The sequence below is a fragment of the Gekko japonicus genome, unplaced genomic scaffold (assembly GCF_001447785.1).
Source record: "Gekko japonicus isolate JY-2015 unplaced genomic scaffold, Gekko_japonicus_V1.1 scaffold62, whole genome shotgun sequence".
In the NCBI taxonomy this organism is placed as follows: Eukaryota; Metazoa; Chordata; class Lepidosauria; order Squamata; family Gekkonidae; genus Gekko; species Gekko japonicus.
This window is the reverse complement of record NW_015166419.1, coordinates 87,806-108,891: the sequence shown is the minus strand read 5'-3', so window position 1 is coordinate 108,891 and position 21,086 is coordinate 87,806. Positions and strand designations below refer to the sequence as shown.

The window sequence follows — 21,086 nt, the reverse complement described above, 5'->3', positions numbered from 1 at the left end:
AAAAAAAAATCGAGCTCTTAAACTGAGAATGCGAAGCAGTTGAAACCTGCAGGATAGACTTCCAGGTAAATACGGTTGTGATAGGGTTCCAGCAACAACAATAGTGGCGGTGGTGAAATGTTTTGCAAAATCATCAGCTACTAGATGCTCCCAAGAGTTTCCAACCCCCAGTCCAGTTAATAAAATGAAGCCCCTTTAAAGTGCCCTTAAAACACCCTTCCTGAGAACTAAGCGTTGCAGTCTTGTGCAAATTCACCTGCGAGTAAATCCCACTGGATAGCCCAGCCTCTCGGAAGCTAAGCAGGGTCGGCCCTGGCTAGTATGGGAGACCTCTAAGGAACACCAGGGTCGCGAGGCAGGGGCAGGCAATGGCAAAGCACCTCTGCCTCTTGCCTTGAAAACCCCACGGGATCGCCATAAGTCAGCTGTGACGGTGTTGGCGGCCCTTCCCGCGGCCACCAAGTCCCACGGAACGAAAAGGGCCTGACTTCTAACACTCGGACGAGGCATACTGTGTGCAGCGAGTGAGTCTGCTTCAGGAAGCAGGTCGGAGGGTCGAGGGCAGGCCCATAGCTCCAGTGGGGCATCTCGGGGCTAGGCCCCCTGACTTACTGGCAAGGCCCCAACAACTTCCCATCCAGCCCAGAGTCCCCAAGTGGCAGCTGGTGCAGGGAAGGAGCCAAATATTCCTTTAATTCGATTAGCCAGTGCCCCCTAAGAAATTTAAACCACCCCCACTTTAAAAATCTGCCTGGTCGAGGGTGCCCCGTAGCGCTGGGGTGGGATCCGAAGGCAGGGGCCAAACGGAAGGGAGGCTTCTGGAATCGTCAGAGCCAACCCAGGGACTGAAGGCAGCCTCCTCCCGCCCGTGAGAGTTTCCACAGTCCTGCAAAAACGAAACCCTTCTCAATCCGATTTAATTCTGCTGCAAGAAGACGAAAGGGCGCCGTCCTCTGCAGCGCGACTCCAGTCTCAACCCCTGCATTTCAGTGGACCGAGGCTGCCCCCTGACTGTCCCACTCACCGGGAACTCTAAAACAGGCAAGAGGCGCCCTGTCGGAGCCAAGTGCCCTACCTCGTTCCCGGCCCAGGACGCTGCTCCGTTGCCCGCTGAAATCGAGGGGGGGGGGAATGCTGAAAGCGGGCAGGATACTGGTGCAGTTGGGAAGCTTAACGGTTTAAGGGATGCCGAACAGCCTGCAAGAAGTGACGGAAGAAGAGCGAAGTGGCAGTGAAAAAGGAGCGCGCCCGCACAAACGCGCTGGGTTATAGTGGAGCTGTCATCGCTTAGGGAGATTACTCCAGCCACAGCCTTTTGGTCTCCCTAAACCAGCCGACTCGAAGGTAGATCCCTGGACAGATTTCAGGAGTTGGCTGGCTGCTGTCCCTGTAGGGATGAGAACGAGGGAACGGAAAGGAACTGGAACGATCCTCTCTGAAGGCGAAGGATCCAATTCCTTATGAGTGCCAGCCTGCAGGCCTGGAGGAAACCTTCCTGCCCCTTTCCTATACTTCAGCTGCCCTTTTGCACATGCTGAGCCTCTGTGAAAAGGACAGAAAGGTTTTCTCCAGGCCTCTTGGCAACCACAAATCCTACCCATAACTCCCTGGACGATCCCATTCATTTCAAGTGAAAAATTTTTACAAAGGAAAAAGGGTAGGGATAACTTTGTTTCCCAGGTTTTTGTGGGGTTTTTTTTGGGGGGGAGGGGACCAGCACAAACATGATTGTGGATTTGCCATGGAAAGAAAGAGGTTTGGCTGGCATTCTTTGTAGGTGGCAGATATTGAAATAATGTTTGATTTCTTGTTATTACAAAATACTATTTAAGATTATGAAGTTAAGCGCACTATTCTACATATGTTTTTTAAAACAAAAACAAAAACAAAACACCCACAGTCCAATCATTACCTGGTTCGTGGCAGCAATTCCCCCCACCCCCCCTTCAGAGAAAGAATTCTGGGTGAAAGAGAAATGCATGGGTTGGTGGTGAGTGGCCTATCTATACCATCAGGATTTTTCAGAGGGGAAAAGGTCTCGCTTTAAAATATATATAATTTTCTTAGAAAGAGGCCCAAGTTCCATGCATGTACCTACCTGGAACTAAACCCTACTGAACTCAGTAGTACTTCTGAGTAAATATGCAGAGGTTTCAGGCAAATAAAGGTAGTTAGAAGGGACTGTAGTCCTGAATGGATTTGTTCCTGTTTGCTGGCTTATAATGAAAGGGACGTTGGTTGTACTTTGGAAGCAGAAATGGAAAATCTTCCTTTTTTAAATGGCTTTGATTGTTAAATAGTTGCTGTAAACTTTTTTAAAGGTTGGGGAAAACTCTTATTGCAGCATCATTTAATTAAAGCGCGTATAGTGATTATTTTTGATCTGATTCTGCTCCTACATGAAAAGACAATCCAGTGGAACCTTCAAGACAAACATAAGCCTATGCCAGCAGAAGCTTTTGGTGAGTCAGAGCTCACTCTGGTCTGAGGCCACAGCAAAGGGCCACTGGCCTTCTGTTTTACGCCGCTGCTGCTGCCATGAACGCAACTACAATTATTTACACACTAAACAATGATGCCTTCTTAAATCTCTGAATAATAATAATTCAGAAAATAGTAATAGTAATAATAATAATAATTCAGAGATTATTATTATTATTATTATTATTATTATTATTATTATTATTATTATGGCACTGTTAAGACAACCAAATCTTCTTTGATTTCTCCCTTATCCAGATTTAGAGCTCCAGCCCCCTCTGCCATGCAAAGTAGGTTAAACTGAGAGTGCGCAACTGCTGGGTAACCTTGGGCCAGTTGTGCACTCTCAGGTTAACCTACTTTGCAGGGGTGTTGTGAGGGCTAAATGGAGGAGGGGACTGATGTACTTCCCCAAGCTTCTTGAAGGAAGGGCAGGATAAAAAATGTAGTAAACAAAAATGCCGATAATAAAATGTTTTAGGTAATAAAATGGTTTTGGACTCTGCAACCATAAGAGCTGTAAAGCTCAAGCGGGTTAGCAAATGATTTATTGAGGGAAGGTGACATGATGTGCTTATTTTTTAATTTGCCTTCTATTCTGCCCTTTGTCCAAGGATGCTGTTTTACCCAGACCCTACGAGGTGATATGGGCTGGGCTGAGAGACAGCGACTGGCCCATGGCCACTCAATGAACTTCATAGTGCAGTGTAAATTTGAACCCTAATCAAACACTCTGGCTTCAGGCTCACCACAGTGCCTGAAAATGTACTGCATCAATTATGACCAAATTCACAGAAGAAGAACAAAAAATTAATATTTAGTAACATCTTTATGGACACAATCCAGCCAAAGTTGATCCCTTTTGGGTCTTGTTGGATTTCAGTGTAATTTCCAGTTGCTTCACTTTAGGCTGGATTGAGACCAACCAATGTTTGAAATGTGGTATTGCAAGTTTCCCAAGTTACACAGAGATGTTCCTTTGGTTAGAAGTGGGAGCTGGGATGGTAGGGTTTTTTTTTTCTTTTTAAGGATCTTGTTTGACTCACTTTTCTACATGGCAGCTGAGACATTCCTTCCCCACAACTGAGCTGCTTGTTTTGCTGAACAGGTGTTTATTCAAAGTAGCCTCTGTCCACTTACGAATGTATCAAAAACCCAAAGCAGACAATTGGCTGGGCTTTCTACTATGGAAGAGGCATAAAGGACCTTTCCCCTTACCTATGTAAATCTCTTTCCCCCACCCACAACCCTATTCAGAGAGTAAAACTGAAATCCCGCCTACGTTTCAAAGCACAGGGAGGTTGGAATGAGACAGCAAGTCATCCTTCCACTGTGATCATCAGTAGATTTGGAGACAGTTCAGACTCATTTAAAACTCTTTCTGTTTTATCACATACGCGTGCTCACATTTAAGGCCTGATTTCAACCTGATGCTGGCAGGTTAAAAAACGTCCTATCCTGTGATCTTCTCTGTGCCCAGTGTACTTTGTTTAAACTGGGGTCTCATCTGCCACCATGTACTACTTGAAGCATGCCAGAGATCCATAGCCCAGATGTTGCACTGGTGTGCTGATGTGGCATGCGTGGCACTGCAAAGTCAAATTGATGCTGGGTACATGCAAGCTCATGCAGCTCACTGCTTTCTGTTTACTGGTATCATAATAAATTGAGTATGCAGAGTAGCTATACGTGCCACATTAGGACCCCAGTATGGTAAACATGCTCTAGGTTGTAGACTTCTGGCATGCTAATGTGGCATATGTAGCCACTTAGTATGAGCTGTGGCCCATTTTAAATGAGATGCTCGGTATGTGTGAATAAATTTTTCTCCCCTGCCAATGTAATGTTCAATTCAGGCCCCAAACTACCTTTGTGTTGGTTCACATGTCTATCCCAGGAACAAAGGAGGGGCTGAAAAACCCTTTAAATTGCTTATTCAGAAATACATTCCTCTGAATTAAATAGAACTGGCTTCCATGTGAGTGAGCATTGTGAAATCAAAGCCTTATGCATGTGTGAAATGTGGAAATCGGTGGAAAGTGAAATTGCTGCATTTTGTCTAGTTCTCATAAATTCAGTAATCTGTAGGAGCCAGTTTTAATAGTTGGGACTGTCAATTAAGGTCTCACTTGAAACGTCTGTGTGACTCTAACAGGGAATCTGAAAAAGAAATTGAATGATGGCATCATTGTTTAAAATAGTGAGTGGCTACTTTAGGCTATTAAAATCCCGTTAATTTCACCAGAACATTTTTAAAAAATAGAAAAGCAAGGTATAAATAGTCTTGTTTCTAATACCCTATTGCCCAATAAAATAAATAATTTAAAAGTGTGTTTCACTCACTGGCTGAAACCAAGAGGGTTAACATCCCAATCCTAAATGTACGAACTCCAAAGGATTTAGAAGGGTATAACTCTGTTTAGGACTGCATTGTTAGATTTGGGTGTTGTTGTTTTTTTTAAATGCTTACCTTGGGTTAAATTGTGGCCCAAAGAATCCCACACTTCCTCCAGCATTTAGAAAATGAACCCTGTGATTTTAGTGAAATACAAATGTATTTCAACCAGAAACTCTTGAACTGGCTGGCAGCACTGATACTAATATCTACTAAAAACGTGGTTGGCCTCTGTATCAATCACATAAACATCCACACCACACCACCCATATAGAAGGCAGGGGCATGCTCTGGGAACTCCCTGGGTACATAAGGAAAAATTAGTTAAAATGTACCAAAATGAAAATGGGGGGGGGGGGGGGGAGCAAAACATATGGGGAGTTGAATCAGTTAAAAACCCTCAGAATAAGATGGAGTGATTTGCCTGCTGAAGCTCTTCAGAGCTTCCTGAATTCTAAAAGAATTCACCTGTTTTGGGGGACAGATTTCCCAATAATTTCTCCCTCCCCCGTTATCTCACAGACCAGGCCCCCAACATAGTATATATTCAGAACTTAGATGTATCACTGTAAGATTTATGCATGTGTTCAGTTCAGTTTCTAACAACCTCTTCCTAAACGAACTTGATCCTATCCGTGATTTCTCAATGGTACATCTGCTAAAATCAGCAGGGATTACTCTAAGGCAGTGATGGCGAACCTTTTAGAGACCGAGTGCCCAAACTGTGACCCAAACCCCACTTATTTATCGCAAAGTGCCAACACGGCAATTTAACCTGAATACTGAGGTTTTACTTTAGAAAAAACAACTTATACATTAACTTAAGATGATCCAAACAAAGTAAGGAAAGCAATCCCAGATGCTTTCATTTACTTTAAATTATTTGGCAGAGAATTCAACACTTTAATGATGGTCTGGGCCTGGCTGGGGTGATGGCACGCGTGCCCACAGAGAGGGCTCTGCGTGCCACCTCTGGCACCCGTGCCATAGGTTCGCCACCACTGCTCTAAGGCAAGAAAGTCACAGGATCGAAGCATGAGTCTTGAATTCCGCACAAGATTATGTCCCTCATTGAATAGTGTCCTTGAGTGCCTTGCTGGCTTCTCAGCAGCAAAGTCACATACTGTCATTGAGCAGATATAACAAAAAGTTTATAATGAACCCCTGTGTTTTTCTCCCCCTGGTTGTTCTTGCTGCTGATTTCTAGGTGGTAGCCCTTGGAGATGTGCCAGACGGGACTGTGGTAACAGTCATGGCTGGCAACGATGAGAACTATTCGGCCGAACTCCGGAATGCCTCTGCTGTTATGAAAAACCAAGTGGCCCGGTTCAATGACCTTCGCTTTGTAGGACGGAGCGGACGAGGTAAGGAGATTGAAGGTGAATGAAGGTTCAAGAGCAGGGCTGGGCAGAAGCATTGGTCCATGTCTATATTTAGTATTTTTAACATTTGTTCAGATATTTATACTCCACTTTTCTCCCTGATAGGAGCTGCGGTGGCTCAGAGGTTAAGACACTGAGCTGCAGACGGGAATGTCTGTAGTTTTGCAGTTCGAGACCCGAGTGTGCCGCATGATAGAGTCAGCTTCCCGTCTCTAGCCCCAAGCTCCCGCCAACCTAGTGTCTGAAAGCAAGAAATTGCAAGTAGATAAATAGGTACCGCTTCAGCGGGAAGCTAACAGCGTTCCGTGCACCTTGGTGTTTAGTTATGCCAGCCACATGACCACGGAAATGTCTTCGGACAGCGCTGGCTCTTCAGCTTGGAAACAGAGATCAGCACCGCCCCCTAGAGTCAGATTTGACTAGCTTTCAAGCAAGGGAAACCTTTACCTTTACCTTTTCTCCCTGATGGGGATCCAGAGCTGTATACAACAGTGTTCTCCCTTCCTCCATGTTCTCCTCTCCTGTGAGATAGGTTAGAATGGGAGAGAGTGATTGGCCCAATGTCACCCAGCAAGCTTCCATGGCAAAGTGGGTATCCTGCAAGTGGAGGTGTTTTCCTTCAGCCGAAGGAGCTTCCATTGCACTGATTGAGGGTAAGATTAATTCCTGCCAGAGGAAAGGACCTGTGATAGCAGAATGGATCCAGCCACTTAGGGTGCGGTAGATGAAATTTTAGGTTTGTTTTAGGAAAAATCTGGATTCCTATCTGGTTGAGCTAACTGAGTGACCTTGGACAAGTCGTTGCCTCTCAACATAGCCTACCTTGCAAGACTGTTGCTCCCATTTATCAGTTGTTACCACCATCAGGAACACCTTCTGTTTTGAGTTGCCAGTTGTTGTTGTTGACAGGAGAAAACCTGAGATCTCACAATAAGTAATACACATGTACAGAAGTGCCCTGCGCAATTGTTTCAGTGCACTGACATAAATCTGTGCATGGTTCACACCAGCATTACTGGCAAGTGTTCGCTTCTCTCAGTTCCCTACCTGTAAAGCATCTCTATGAAGCCCTTTAGTCCCATAAAAATCTTTGCCTGCCGTTCCCTTCACATACTCATTGTTTCGGCAGCCCACCTACCCCTCTAATAGACCTCAACTTAAATATCTCATTTTCTTAAGAGAACTGTATTTGTTTTATTTTTTTAGTTAATTTATTTGATTTTTATCCCACTCCTTTCCTTGCCAGGCAGGGCTCAGGGTAACTTCCAACAATTAAATACAATAAAATCAGCATCACCGTTTAAAACCAAACCTTACAGTTGAGACTTAAGAATCAATCTATCCTGTCATGTCAGATGGCACCCCAACAAGCCTTCAGAACTGGATATCTAAGGGGGCAGACAGTACAGTGAAATCTGAGGCCCAACAATGGGGAAATCCAGGTGATCTTTCTAATCACCACTGTCCTCAACCTGGTGGAACATCTTATAGGCCCTGCGGAACTGAGACAAGTCCTGCAGGGCTCAAGTTTCACTAGACAGAGAGTTCCACCAGGTTGGGGCCAGGGCTGAAAAGGCCCCGAGCCTGGTCAAGGACAGCCAGACCGTTCTGGGGTCAGGGACTACCAGTAAGTTGTTACTAGATGAGCATAGTGCCCTCTAAGGAGGGTATAGGGAGAGGTGGTCCTGTAGATATGATGGTCCCAAACTGGGCTTTGAAGGTTCCATACTGAGCCACACTTGCCGCCAGAGCCACAGCTACATACCTCTGTCCCATTCCTTTCATATACAGCAGCTGGCAGGTAAAACTTTTCAAGACACAAAATGGAACGTTTTCACCTGTTGCTGATCAAGCTGTGTTTGAAGACCCTTTTGCAGGTGCAGCTCAAACGACTTAGCTGTGGTTGTTTCCCCAATTGCTGTTTTGTTAAGGTTTTGCAGGCTCCTTGTGGGCAGGGAACAGCTTCTTCCTTCCTTACCAAACTCCGTGCAGCCTGGCTATGAACAGAAAGTGCCGTCTTTCAAATTAATAAAGGAAATAATTTTAAAAGAAAACTAGAACACCCCTCTGAATACCTTGGAGGAAAAGGTGGGATACAAAAAGGAATTAAGTAAATGAAGTGGGAGGATTTCAGTGTGGTGTTGTTAAGGGGTTTTGTTTGTTTGAGAGGCAGCATAAGTCCTGATGTTCGAATGAAATCAGTGACATAATTTTTTGAACAAACCCTGTAAGGTAGGTTAGGCAGAGAGATGTTCACAGCTTGCCTGCAGCTACCTAACTGCTGAAGGGCCTTTTTGGCTGAGAGGTTAGAATCCAGGTTGTTGTTGTTGTTGTTGTTGTTGTTGTTGTTTAGGTCAGTGTTGGAGGCAATCTTGAAGAGGGGCCATAGCTCAATGAAAATGTTTTGCGTGCCCAGTGTTTCAGGGTCGTTCCTTAGCATCTACAGTGAAAGGATCTCAAGGAGGAGAGCTCTTTCTACCCCTGAGATCTTGAAGAGCTGTGCCAATTTGACTACTGGGCATAATGGACTCAGATGGTCTGACTCCGATAGGGTTTCCAGCCTCCAGATGGGTGCAGACCAAAGAGAGGGATCACGGGATGGAGGTAGAAAGGAAACAAACAACAGTGATGTATTGTGCCCAAAAAAGTCTTCACAGACTAGAAAATTCTTTTCCGAATATTAAGGTCCTGTTCACACTAGGGGTTTTGGGCCGGGAGCAGGACGGATCGGGGGCGGAGCAAACGGACGCGATCCCACGGCAACATCTGGGAAGCGTTGCCTGCCAGTCCCCGATCCGTCCCTCCTGCCCGAAAACCCGCACTAAAAAGTACCACCTACCTAGGTGGTTCTTCGGTGTAGAGCGCTTCAATCCGGGCCGTGAGATCGCTGGCGTGTCCTTGCGCCGGCGCATCCCGGCCCCCGGCCAAACTGCGCATGCTCGAGCATGCACAGTTCGGCAGCCTCCCCCCCCCCGACTGTTCCTCCCCGGCATCTGATCATGCCGGGGAGCAACGGCGCGCGGTGCACGGGATTCGTGGGATCCTGCCCGCACGTCTCTATTTTGGTGCGGCTCTATTTAGCCGTGCTTTGACGGGTGTTTTCCCTGCCGTGTGGCAGGGGCCTAAGTCTACTTGAAGCAATTCAAACGCTATCAACACCAACGAACCATGCATATTATATCTCGTTTCGTGTATAACTTTATCAAAGTGGGTAGCATTGAAATGCCTATATAATATTAATCCATTTGGCAGATACTCTAGTCATATCTCCTAGTAACACTCATCAAACCCATTAGTGTAATTACTTGGTGGAAGAGCTTCTGCTTTGCGTATAGAAGATCCTAGGTTACATGCCTGGTATCTCAAGTTAAAAAAGATATTGGAAAGCTGGCACCCTTTGCACGAAAGCCTTTGTAAGTCTGAGTAGATGGACCATAAACTGGGTCAGCATAATGCATCTTTATGAATTCATAACCACAGTGGAGGTTAAGGACCTTGAACTGATACAGCTCAGCACTCTTCTCAACTACAATCCCCAGGATTCTTTGGGAGAAGCCATGCTGTTCGAGCACTACCATATTTGTAGAATGAACTGCTCAAGTGTCAGGGGCTTTCCAGATTTTTTTTTTGGGGGGGGGGAGACTATTATGAGAGTGATGTGAACTTTTTCCTGTGTAATACTAAACCTCAGGAACACCCTATGAAGTTGATAGGAAATCAATTCAGGATGGACAAAAGGAAATACTCCTTGGGCGATTTCTCACTAGAGCTGCCTCGCAGCACAGCCGCCGTTTGCCCTGACACAAACATGTCAATTCGGGCGAAGCCCTGAGTCAAATGCAGCCCCGCAGCCTCGGGTATGAAATTGACATGTTTGTGATGGGGCAAACGGCGTTGTGCTGCGAGGCAGCTCTAGTGAGAAATCGCCCCTTGTCTCAATGAGTAACTAAAGAATGGAATTCACTGTTGTTCATTGTAGTGATGGCTTTAAAATGGGGGGAGAGTCCATCAATAACTACTAGCCATTATGACTACAGAGAACCTACGTGTCCAGAGGCAGTCAACCTCTGAACACTGCTGCTAGGAGGCTAGGGTTGCCAGGTCCCTCCTGGCTACCGGTGGGGGATAGGGGGTTAGGGTAGCCAGATTCAGGTTGAGAAACTCCTGGAGATCTGGGTCTGGAGCCTGGGAAGAACAGGGACCTCAGTGGGATACAAGGCCATGGCACAGCGTCCACCCTCCAAGGCATCCGTTTTCTCCAGATGAACTGATCTCTGTAGTCTGAAGATGACCTGTAATCAGCCCTTAGCCAGAAAATTTTTGGTAGGGGCGGAGGGCCCTTGAGGGTCCCCGGAAGTGACTCTCCTTCTCCCTCTCTGTTCGTGGATGAGTGTGCCAGGAATGGAGAGGGCAAAGGAGAGCCTCAGCTCTCCAAGCAGCAGTGTGGTGGCTGGCAATGTTCCCTCTAAGCTCTAAAGTGTTGTGAGCAGAAATTCTACCTCATAAGCGAAAAAAGCTAGTAGCATTAAAGTTGTGAGCGAGTCTACATATGACTATCGGGTAAATTAGGTTTTTTTTAGATTACTTCCATAACCTTGTAAAAATATCAGAATAAATTATATTTTAAGAATAATGTAAACGTTATAAGAGAAAACAGAATCAAGTCAAATTTCACACATACCCCTTACACTATATTGGTAGACCTGTCCACCAGAGAACAGGTCTACCCACACTTTTCCATTCTATTAGTAGACCTGGTCTCCGGACAACAGGTCTACCCACCCCTTTCCACTATATTGGTAGACCTGGCCTTGGACTGTCGCCTTATGCTGAGCCTTAGGAAACATACCAGCACTTTTTGGGGGGGGGGGGAACTCTTGCAGTCTACTTTGTACCAATGCTCCCTCCCTCTAAGCTGTGGAGTCTTGTGAGCAGAAATTCTACTTTGTGAGCCACTGGCATTAAAGTTGTGAGCAATCGATTTAGCTGCTGCATAAATTAGTTTGCTCTGGAGCTGTCCTTCCTGAGTTGAGACAAAAATGTGTGAGCTGGAAGCTAAAAAACTGTGAGCTAGCTCACACTAACTCAGCTTAGAGGGAACCCTGCTTTGTATGTATGTGTGTGTGTATTTTTTCTCTCTGAAATATGACAACCAGCATTACAGGTCAAGTATAAGAGAGGAGGAACAGTCACCGTCAGAACCTTGTCTAACCTAACAAACAGGAAGTTGCTTAAATGTTATCAACCTGCCTAAACTACTTATTTATTCAAATATTTATATCCCACTTTCCCCTGTGACTCAAGGAAGCTTATGAATCATACTGAAAAGCATAATAGGGGTGGGCAAAAAAAATCCCCCCGGCTCCATTGTAGCCTATGGGGACCATTATAGTCAATGGGCCCCATAGGCTATAATGGAGAATCAATCTGGGGGTATCTGGGGTTATGGGGGAGCTGGTTTTTTTAATTCAAGGAACCAAATTTGCAGCATAACTGCTGGTGTCTCTCCTCAAATGCCCCCCCCCCAAGTTTCAAAAAGATTGGACCAGAGGGTCCATTTCTATGGGCCTCAGAAAAAGATGTTTTCATCCTCCCTTGTTTCCAATAGAGGGGAAAATGCCTTGTGAACAGAAGCCAAAACCCCTGCACTGCCTTTTAAAATTTTGTGCAGCTTAGAGGAAACGATGGTGGTTGGGCTGGCTGGTGCAGGCGCAGTAAGACACCAGGCGGGCCATTCTCTAATGGCCTGCCCCAGCGCCTCACTGTGCCTGTGTCCACCAGCCCAGGCACCACACTGCTGCTGAGGGAGAGCCAAGACAGACCATTCTCCGTGCCTCGTGCAGCGGGGAGGCGAGCTAGTATTGCTGCTCACTCCTCTTACTCTCGAGGAGTAAGAGGAGTGGAACCACTAGCTCACTTCCACCGCCACACGAGGTGTAGAGAATAGCCTGCCCTAGTGCCTCCCTGTGCCTGTGCCTCACTGCTTCTTGCCGGCTCTTCCTGCTGCTGCCTGCTGCGGCTGAGCAGAAACCAGCAGGAAGAGCTGGCAAGGCCACAGCGGCAGGATAAGGTGTGTGGCACACTGGGGGGGGGGTCCGGCATCCTCCCTGGTGGTGGGAGGCTAATCTGTGAGGGGCACCGCCTCCAAATGCCCCTTGGCTATGGGCCTACCTGTAATTCCAGGGGATCCCCAGGTCCCATTTGGGGGCTGGCATCCCTAGAGGCAACATCAAGGGAAAGCTTTGACTTCTATACCCCCTTTGTTGACCTTCCGGGGCAACAAGATGCTAGATGAGACAGACTATTGCTTTGATCCAGCAGGACACAACATATATTCTTAGATAAGTGCTCAAGCAAGTTTTACATTTTTTCTAATGGTTCATCAGCAATGGATGCTGCTGTTTTTAGGGTGTTTTTTTTTTAAATATGCAGTATCTCTGCAACATATGTGTGGGGTTTGCATGGGCTCCTTCTCAAGGGATCTGCTGTAGTCACTCTCATCAGGCTCTCCCTCTCAGCACTTTCAATGTGGACATAGCAAACCCTGCAAGGTTTGGGGTTTTTTTTAAACTCCTCAGCATTAAGGCCTAGTGATCTTAAGAACGATTTGCGTGTAATAACTGTTTACTCATTGCTCTGGATGAAACCTAAATAGTTTACATTCTTTCAGACATTTCCGCTTTTCCTGTTGGCTCCTGATCCAAGTTGCAGGCTTTTCTTTCAGTTTCTCCCCCTCCTTAACTGCTTGCAGGTTGATGAATGGAAAATGTTTTGCTTTTATGAATTAAAGCTTTCATTTCTGTACTCAATTATTCGCTGAAGTCTCCTCCCTTCCCCCTCCTCTTTTTCCATCCTCCGTCCACAAATTTCCAAACTGAATGCAGTTCAATCTGAATTTGACTCTTGAATTCATTACGACCCCCCCTCCCACACACAGACACGCTGGGTCTCCATGTCTGGCCTAAGAAATTACAGTAGTCTGGAGTCCTTGGGAAATGTCAGGGATTGTGTTTCCACTTCAAACAAAGCCCATGAAAGTTAGCAGAAAGGCCTTTGTCTTTAGGTGTAAAATCTCAGGCGGAGAGGTCCAAACTCTGTGCTAAAAATCTCTCATTTTGTAGCAGTAAAACTGATTGTGTGTGTGGGATAGATTTCTGTAAATAGATATCCTTAAAGCCAGCATCTAGAACCCTTTTCAGTCTACCACATTCCTGCCCGCCCCACCTTCTTCCAAGGAGGTCAGGGCGGCATATATGGTTCGTCCCTCCTAAATATTTTCTGCACAACAACTTTGCAAATGTAGGTTAGACTAAGAGTGTATGACTGGGAAATACTTAGCTACTGACCTTTGAAGGGCTGCCATAAGGCTTCAAGGGCTGTTTTTTACCAGGTGATGTTATTTAACTCTGTGCCATGAAAATGTTATTTACCTTTATGCCATGAAAATGCCATGGGCTTCAACTGCCCATTTCCATATGCTAAACCTGTATTAAAGGGACAGGAAATTTATCTCCAGGCCTGTTGATAACTCTGTGGCTGAACGGGGATTTGAAACCAGGGCTCCTCAGAACTAACCTCACACTCTCACCTCTATATCAGACCAGCATAATGAGGTGGTAAAGTGAACTGTGCCACACAGGTGGCAAGTGTGTGGGGTTGCCATGTATCAGATGAGGATCTGGCAAACTCAGCTTCCAAGCCTCCATCAGCCATGGAAGCTTTCTAGGTGACCTTGGACCAGTCGCTATGTCTCAGCCTAATCTACCTCACAGGGCTGTTGTTCTGACAATAAAGTGGAGAGGGGGAGAATGATGTTGACAGCTATTTTGTGTCCCCATTGTGGGTATAAATATCTGAATAAATACAGGATTCAAAAATGGTGTGTTTTCTTGACTTTGAGGAGTGGGAGGAGAGATTTGCTTGTCTGAAAAAAATTGCCAGCACATGGGAGCCTGGGGTGTCAATGAGGAGATTTGTTTCTCTAGCATGCGGGTTTTTCCCTATGTCCTTAATTCCCCCCTGGCAGAAGTTCAGCAGAAAATACAATATTGTTTGTGTTGTGGGAGTCCTAGGGGAGGGTTCACCTGCAGAAATGAAAGACATAGAAGAGAGCAGGGCCAAGTACAAAGCTTGATACTGTCTTAGACAAGCGGGAACAGAGCAGCGAGATCTGAGTTTTTCAAAGAACCCAAATGCAGCGGTAGGTTTCTACAGACTAGTACTGCTGGGCCTCAGATCCCTGAAGCTCTTCTTTCTCTTGGCTGCATCTTGGCTTCTTAGTAGCTGGCTACCTCTTTTTATTTAGTGGAAGCACAGCTGTGTTTGAGGCCTTTCCATGGATTTGATTTGTGATTAGGGTTTTAATTTTAGTTGTTTCATGAGACGTTGAATTTTAAGTTGTTAACGGATATTTGGGCAGGTTTTTTGAAGCCATCTTGAGCTTGGGATGGGCAACTCAGGTTAGTAAACATTTTAATAAAGTATATGTGAGAGGCGATGCTCTACACATTCCCAGAAGCACCATTGCTGAGCCATGATTCTTCAAAGCACAGTCAGGAGAGCCCTAACTAAGATTAAATTGAGACCTGGTGATGAACATGGTGGAGGATGCTGTTTTACTCTGAAGATGTCCGCCAAGGTAAAATTAGGTATTCAAGCCAACCATCATGGAGGCTGGCCAGGATGGTGTGTGTTATGTATTGAGCCTGAACTGTACTTGCAAAAGGACTTAGCTTGAGGATGCATAACAATAGCTTGCTAGGATCCTAGAATGGACAAGTAGGGTGACAGGGATCCTAGAGTAACCCAATTGGGAAACAATGTAGTGTAAATAGCCTATAGTTGGGAGTGGGGTGTGTTTTGGGTGTAACTTTTTTCAGGCATAATTACCCGGCTTCGGCCAGGGGTTTCTCAGTCTTCTTTCTCTTGCTGAATCACTAATAAACTATGAGCTTATAGTGTATTCAAAGCTGCCTTGAATGCATGACATGTTGTAAAACATCTAACTGAACTGTAATGTTAAGCTTCGTCCTGGGCTAGGATCCAAATCCATCCAATAGTATTGCTAGCCCAGGAAGTAACAAGCCAATCACTTCAAGCAAGCTCTCTGAGCGGGAACTAATGTGATTGGACCTTATCTCTGCAACCTCATAGGTTGATAATTGTACAGTGGGTGTGGCTACATTAGCTGGGAATGTTTAAAAGCAGGACAGCTGCAATGTAAAGGCTGTTCTGGCTATCAGATGTTGATCCGTGTTGGAGTTGTGTTCGAGTTGAAGGATAAAGTTGTGTTCTTGCTGAATCACTCTCCGACTGCTTTGTTAAGCGAGCGACTTAACAGAGCTGATTACTTGAACGCATCTGAACCCAGTATATTTCAGTTTGTGTGACAGATGGATTTTGTTCTGCCAGGATCTGTAGCCAGCCAGTGTAGTGATACCATCTGTGCTGGTCTACTAGCAATGGATTATATCAAGCCCATATAGAATTGTGGGGTTTTGTGGCTAGAATATTTAGTCTTCAGGGCTCCTGTTCCCTTCCAAGTTCTCAGTTTCCACATTTCACTGACTCTTCTGGAAGGCAGTGACCATGGTCTTAGCAGCTCACGTCACCTACCTCTTTCGAGAGAACAAGAAAGATGTTCTGTGTATTATATAAAGTCCTTCATGTCTGATGCAACTCTGACAGCAAAAGCTTAGGAAGTAGGGTGGCCAACTCCATGTTGGGAAATTCCCAGAGATTTGGGGGCAGATCCTGGACAGGGCAGGGTCTGGGAAGGGGAGGGACTCAGTGGGGTATAATGCCATAGAAACCACCCTCTGAAGCTGCCACTTTCTCCAGGGGAAATTATCTTTGTGGTCTAGTACTCCAGGGCCCCCCTGGAGGTTGGCAACCAGATGTTGGAAACATGTTTGTGTTTCAGAGGTGGTGGACTAAGAAATGGGCAGTGGCAGGGGGGCTCTCCTTAGAGAGGAGCTCCCACCAAGAATGTCCTGCCCCAGGTTTCCTGCTAGGGTTGCCAGCTCCAGGTTGGGAAATTCCTGGAGATTTTTTTGGGGTGGAGCTTAGGGAGGCTGGGGTTTGGGAAGGGGAGGGACTTCAGTGGGGTATAATGCCATAGAATCCAACTTCCAAAAGTGGCCATTTTCTCCAGCGGAACTCCTCTCTGTCACCTGGAGATCAGTTGTAATCCAAAGAGATCTCCAGGCACCATCTGGGGATTGGCAACCCTACCAAAAACTGGAGCCAGCGCTGTAATCAGAGCTAGGACTGGCCATCACATGTGAGACTGCAGTGGGAGGGCAATGGGTGCAGTCAGGTAATTTTATAATCTGGATTTAGGGTTCCCCCTAAATGCCAGGTATTTTGGGAACTACAATTCCCAGAATGCACTAGGGAGGGAAGGAAGTGGAGGTGAGCTAGGCAGCGCTTGAGTGTTCTCACTACAGCCTGCATTTGGGGCTCCCTGTGGCTTTGCTGGAGTTTCACTCCAAAGTTCCACCTCGCCAGTGCCACAGTATTTTTGAGTAATTGTGCATGTGTATTTGTGATGTTGCTAGGAGAACTGGGTGGGTTTGCTGACTCTGGGTTGGAAAATTCCCAGAGATTTGGGGGGGAGGAGCCTGGGGAAGACAGGGTTTGGTGTGGGGTGGAGAGGGACCTCCGTAGGGTATAATCAGGGCTATTTTTGGGCAGGAACGCACAGGAATGGAGTTCCAGCTGGCTTCAGAGTTGGCCATGCCCACTCTGCATGTGTGGCTACAGAGGGAAGGCCTGGCGAGCGACCCCCCAGTGACTCCAAGGCGGGCAGCCCAGGGGGGGGGCCCTGGAAGGATCAGGGAGGCATTTAAAAGTCCAAGGGCCGACTTGCCTGGGCTTCCTGCAGCTGTGGGTCACCTGGGCAAGCCAAGGGAAGGCATGGGGTGTGGCCTGATATGCTAATGAGCTGTGCTATCAGGGGTGTGGCCTAATATGCTAATGAGTTTATGATATTGTGTGTGGCCTATCATGCTAATGCGTTCCTGCTGGGCTTTTTCTACAAAAAAAGCCCTGGGTATAATGCCATTGAGTCAACTTTCCAAAGGGGAACCAGCCACTGTATTCTGGAGATCACTTGTCATTCTGGGAGATCACCAGGCCCCATCCTGGAAGTTGGCAAACAGAGACTGTGGTGGCATCCTGGGGGCTGAGAGGAAGTCCCTGCCCAGGAGTCTGGCTACAGCCACCAACTCACCCAAGTGGTCTAAGGCTGGCCATGGTCTTGGCCCCTCATATAAATGACAACACTAGCTGCCTTTCTGCACGACTGTTGCAGCAACATGTAAGGTAAATGAATGCATGTTAGTGTCTGACTAGCGGTAGTCCCTAGGCCCCATTTTCTAAACCCAAAGCCAGAAAAAAGTGTCTGCGGCAATTTGCAACAGCTTTTGGTCACATGCTATTTTCATGGAATGAAACAAGACTATGAGGAATTTCAGACAGATGATATAATCTGGAAGAGGAACAGTTCCCAAATGGTTTCTGGTCTGTCATTTCAGACAGAACCATGTTAGAACTGGTTCCCTATCGGAATATATTTGTAATTTCACACACAAATGCTTTTGTCCCGTTTAGGAAACCGGGATGAAGCGTTTTACCTGTCAACCGCTTTCAAGTAGTCTTCAGTTTCCTCTCCTGGTTCCGATGCACTTTTCCCTGCTGTTTTTTGCCTGCGCCGGCGATCTCCGGCTTTTTTCTTTAATGTTTGTTTTATAGCGCTATAGTGCTATAACGGTATAACGCTATAATGCAACAGCGTTATATCAACCCCATTGGAATGCCTGGAGTGTTGTGTAAACAAATTGAATGTTAAAAAAAAGCCAGAGATCACCTGTGCGGGCAAAAAACGGCGGGGGGAAAGCGGGAAAAAGCGGTGCAGTCTGAAATGGCAAACTGCTTCAGATCCAGCTCTTTACCGGAAGGGGAAAGCCATGTGTGAAATGGCAGCCCTATACCAGTTTACTCCACGATGGATCAAAAACGGCTTCAAAACGGGTTAAAAGGGATAATGTGAAATTCCTCTATTTGTTGGAGTTCCACTTTGACCACGGCGGGGCCCAAGGCAGCCTGCCCCCTTTTCTCAGAGGGATGCTCTTGCAGAATTGTCACACTACCATGGGAGTACTTAAAATAACTCCTAGAAATGCTAACAGCCAATGTGGTGTAGTGATTAGAATGCTGGCGGAGGCCTGGGGTGGCCTAAATTTCCTGTTCACTAAGGGACCTTATGCTTGTCATTCTCTCTTGGCCTAACCTGCCTCACAGGGTTATTGTGAGGATAGCACGGAGATAAGGAGAACCATGAACCCTTTGGGGGAAAGGTAGGATTTTAAAAAGAATACTAAATCGAGCACATAAATATTGTATCATGGTTCCCTATCTTTCTTGAGGGACAAGAAGTTCCAGATGTAGAGAGAGAGCTATTTGGAAAAGGAGAAGGTAGCCAGCCACTGAAGGAACTGAAAATCCAAGTCTTGTACCTGGGGGTGGGGATTCCAAAGAGCTGCAGTTTACTTTTTGGGGAACTGATACTACTTTTTATGACTGTTAAGATGTTTTCGTCATGTTGGTCTGTTTACAGATGACTGAGTGGAGCATGGGAAAAGCAGGCAGGGATCCAGACATTCAGTATTTGTCTTGGGGCAAAACTACATGATGTATATATTTTTAATGATATATTTCCTCCCCTCAGTCACATGGCAGCCGTGGGGAAAGTTATTCTCCAAATGCCACGGGGCGCAAAAGTTCCCCATTGCTGCTGTGTACAATTACTGGTTAAACATTGTATTGTGTAGTTTGGCCTTTAAAGATATCATCAACCCACCCCACAACCAGACTACATGGCCTTGGAACTCAAAGTCAGCCTGTTTTAGACCGTTCTATCTGTCAACAACCACCAGAGCACAGTAGGTCAGGTTGCCAGCACAGCCTTGGCAAATGCCAGGAGATTTTGAGGGCAGTGCCTGGGGAGGGTAGAGTCTGTAATTTTAAATTTCTTTTCCATCCGAATCTTGTTTATGAATTAATGGAATTTTCGCTTCTTTCCATGATTCCGGAATCTCTCCATCAGTCAATATGTTATTACAAACATCTTTAAAATGTAATTGCAATTGTTATTCAAAAGTAAGGTAAAATTCTATCGGTAGTCCATCTGGACCTGGTGCTTTACCTTTGTTTTGTCTTTTTAAGGCCTCTACTACCTCCATCATTGTAATAGGTTGATTAAGAATCTCTCTTTGTTTTTCTGAAAAAAATTTTGGTTGGTGATTATTTAGACATTCTTTAACTGTTCCACATTAGTCTCCATTTTTCTATATAGTTCTTTGTAAAAATTTTCTCCTAGAACTTTCATTTCCTGAACTCTGCTTGTTTCAGTTCCATCGCCCTTATTCAGGGCTTTTATAAATGATTTTTTCCTTTTTGTTTCCTAATCTAATATGCAAGCCATCTCGTTGGTTTGTTAGCGTTTTCGAAGAAGTTTTGCTTTGCAAATATTGATTTTTTTGCTATTTCCTGTGATAGTAGACGATTCATTTTATGTTGCAATAACTTGAGTTTAGACTTCGTCTTTTGGGCTGTAGAGTCTCTCATAAGTTCTCCTTCTTGAATCTGGATATCTTTTTGTAACTTAACATATTCCTGCCTTCTCTGCTTCTTCACTCTTGCAGATTCTTGCAGTAATAGTCCTCTAGAGAAAGCCTTACAAGTGTCCCATACTACCTTTAAAGATATATCTTTTTGCAGGTTTAATTTGAAGAAAACTTTAAGCTCTTCTCTCATTTTATTGACAAATTTAGAGTTTTTCAGGAGAGAAGTGTTCATAGTCTACCTACTTCTAGGTTTTTGTTCTTGGAAGACTACCGAAATGGGTTTATGATCCACATATGTTCCTGCTTCAATTTCTGTTTCTAGAAGTTCATTAACCATTGTAGATGATATCCAACACATATCCAGTCTAGACCAAGAGCCATGTTGCTGAAAAAAAAGTATATTGTCGTGAGGAAGGATTTCTAACTCTCCATGCGTCTACCAAATTTAGTTCTTCCAAAAGACTACAAAGAGAAGGTGGGAATTATTTAGCTCCTTCCTTTTTCCTTCCTTTTTCCCTCTTACCAGGATCTGTGTTTCTATCTTCGTTTGTATCAAAAACTGTATTATAATCTAATACAGATCTCCTGAAAATCTTGTTGGGTAATCAAGTTTTTAAAGTTTCTCATAGAATTTTTCTTGATGTTGGTTCGGAGCATATATATTAACAATAAGCATCTTCTTCAATTGTCTTTGTACCATAACCATCAAAATCCTTCCATCTTTTGAATTATAAATTTGTTCTGGTTGGAGATAATCTTTTATGTATGTTGCAACATCTCTTTTCTTTTTCTTTTCATCAGAAGAAGAAAAGGCTTTACCTATGCCTTTTATTTGTAGATATTTTCCATCCTGTTTCCTAATATGTGTTTCTTGGAGACAAGTAATGTCCATATTTTGTTTTCTTAGTTGATGAAATGTTCTCCTTCTCTTTTGAGGTCCATTTAAGCCATTCATATTCACCGATATAATTTTTATTTTACTTCTCTCCATTCTGGTTTTGGGTCTGTTTTTCTTTTGAATGTTGTCTGGTATGAACTGGTGAGTGCCTCATCATTCCCGTCCGTTTTCCTGATCTTGGCTGTCTTGGTGGTTTTACACTTGCTGCTGTGGCTCCCTGAGCATTTTCCTCTTCTTCTCCTTCTTTCTTCCCTTCTTGTCTAGTAGCGGATAGCTCATTATTTCTCCTCAAGAATTCTTCA

General features: G+C 45.2%; 1 protein-coding gene across 1 annotated transcript in view; it reads left to right on the top strand.

Moving 5' to 3' along the window:
• Positions 1-21,086, top strand: part of RUNX3 (runt-related transcription factor 3) — a 91,625-nt gene that overhangs the window by 845 nt on the left and 69,694 nt on the right. The window contains exon 2 of the mRNA XM_015411620.1: positions 6,084-6,240. Within this exon, the coding sequence (XP_015267106.1) occupies positions 6,084-6,240 (157 nt within the window). The remainder of the gene's footprint in view (positions 1-6,083; positions 6,241-21,086) is intronic.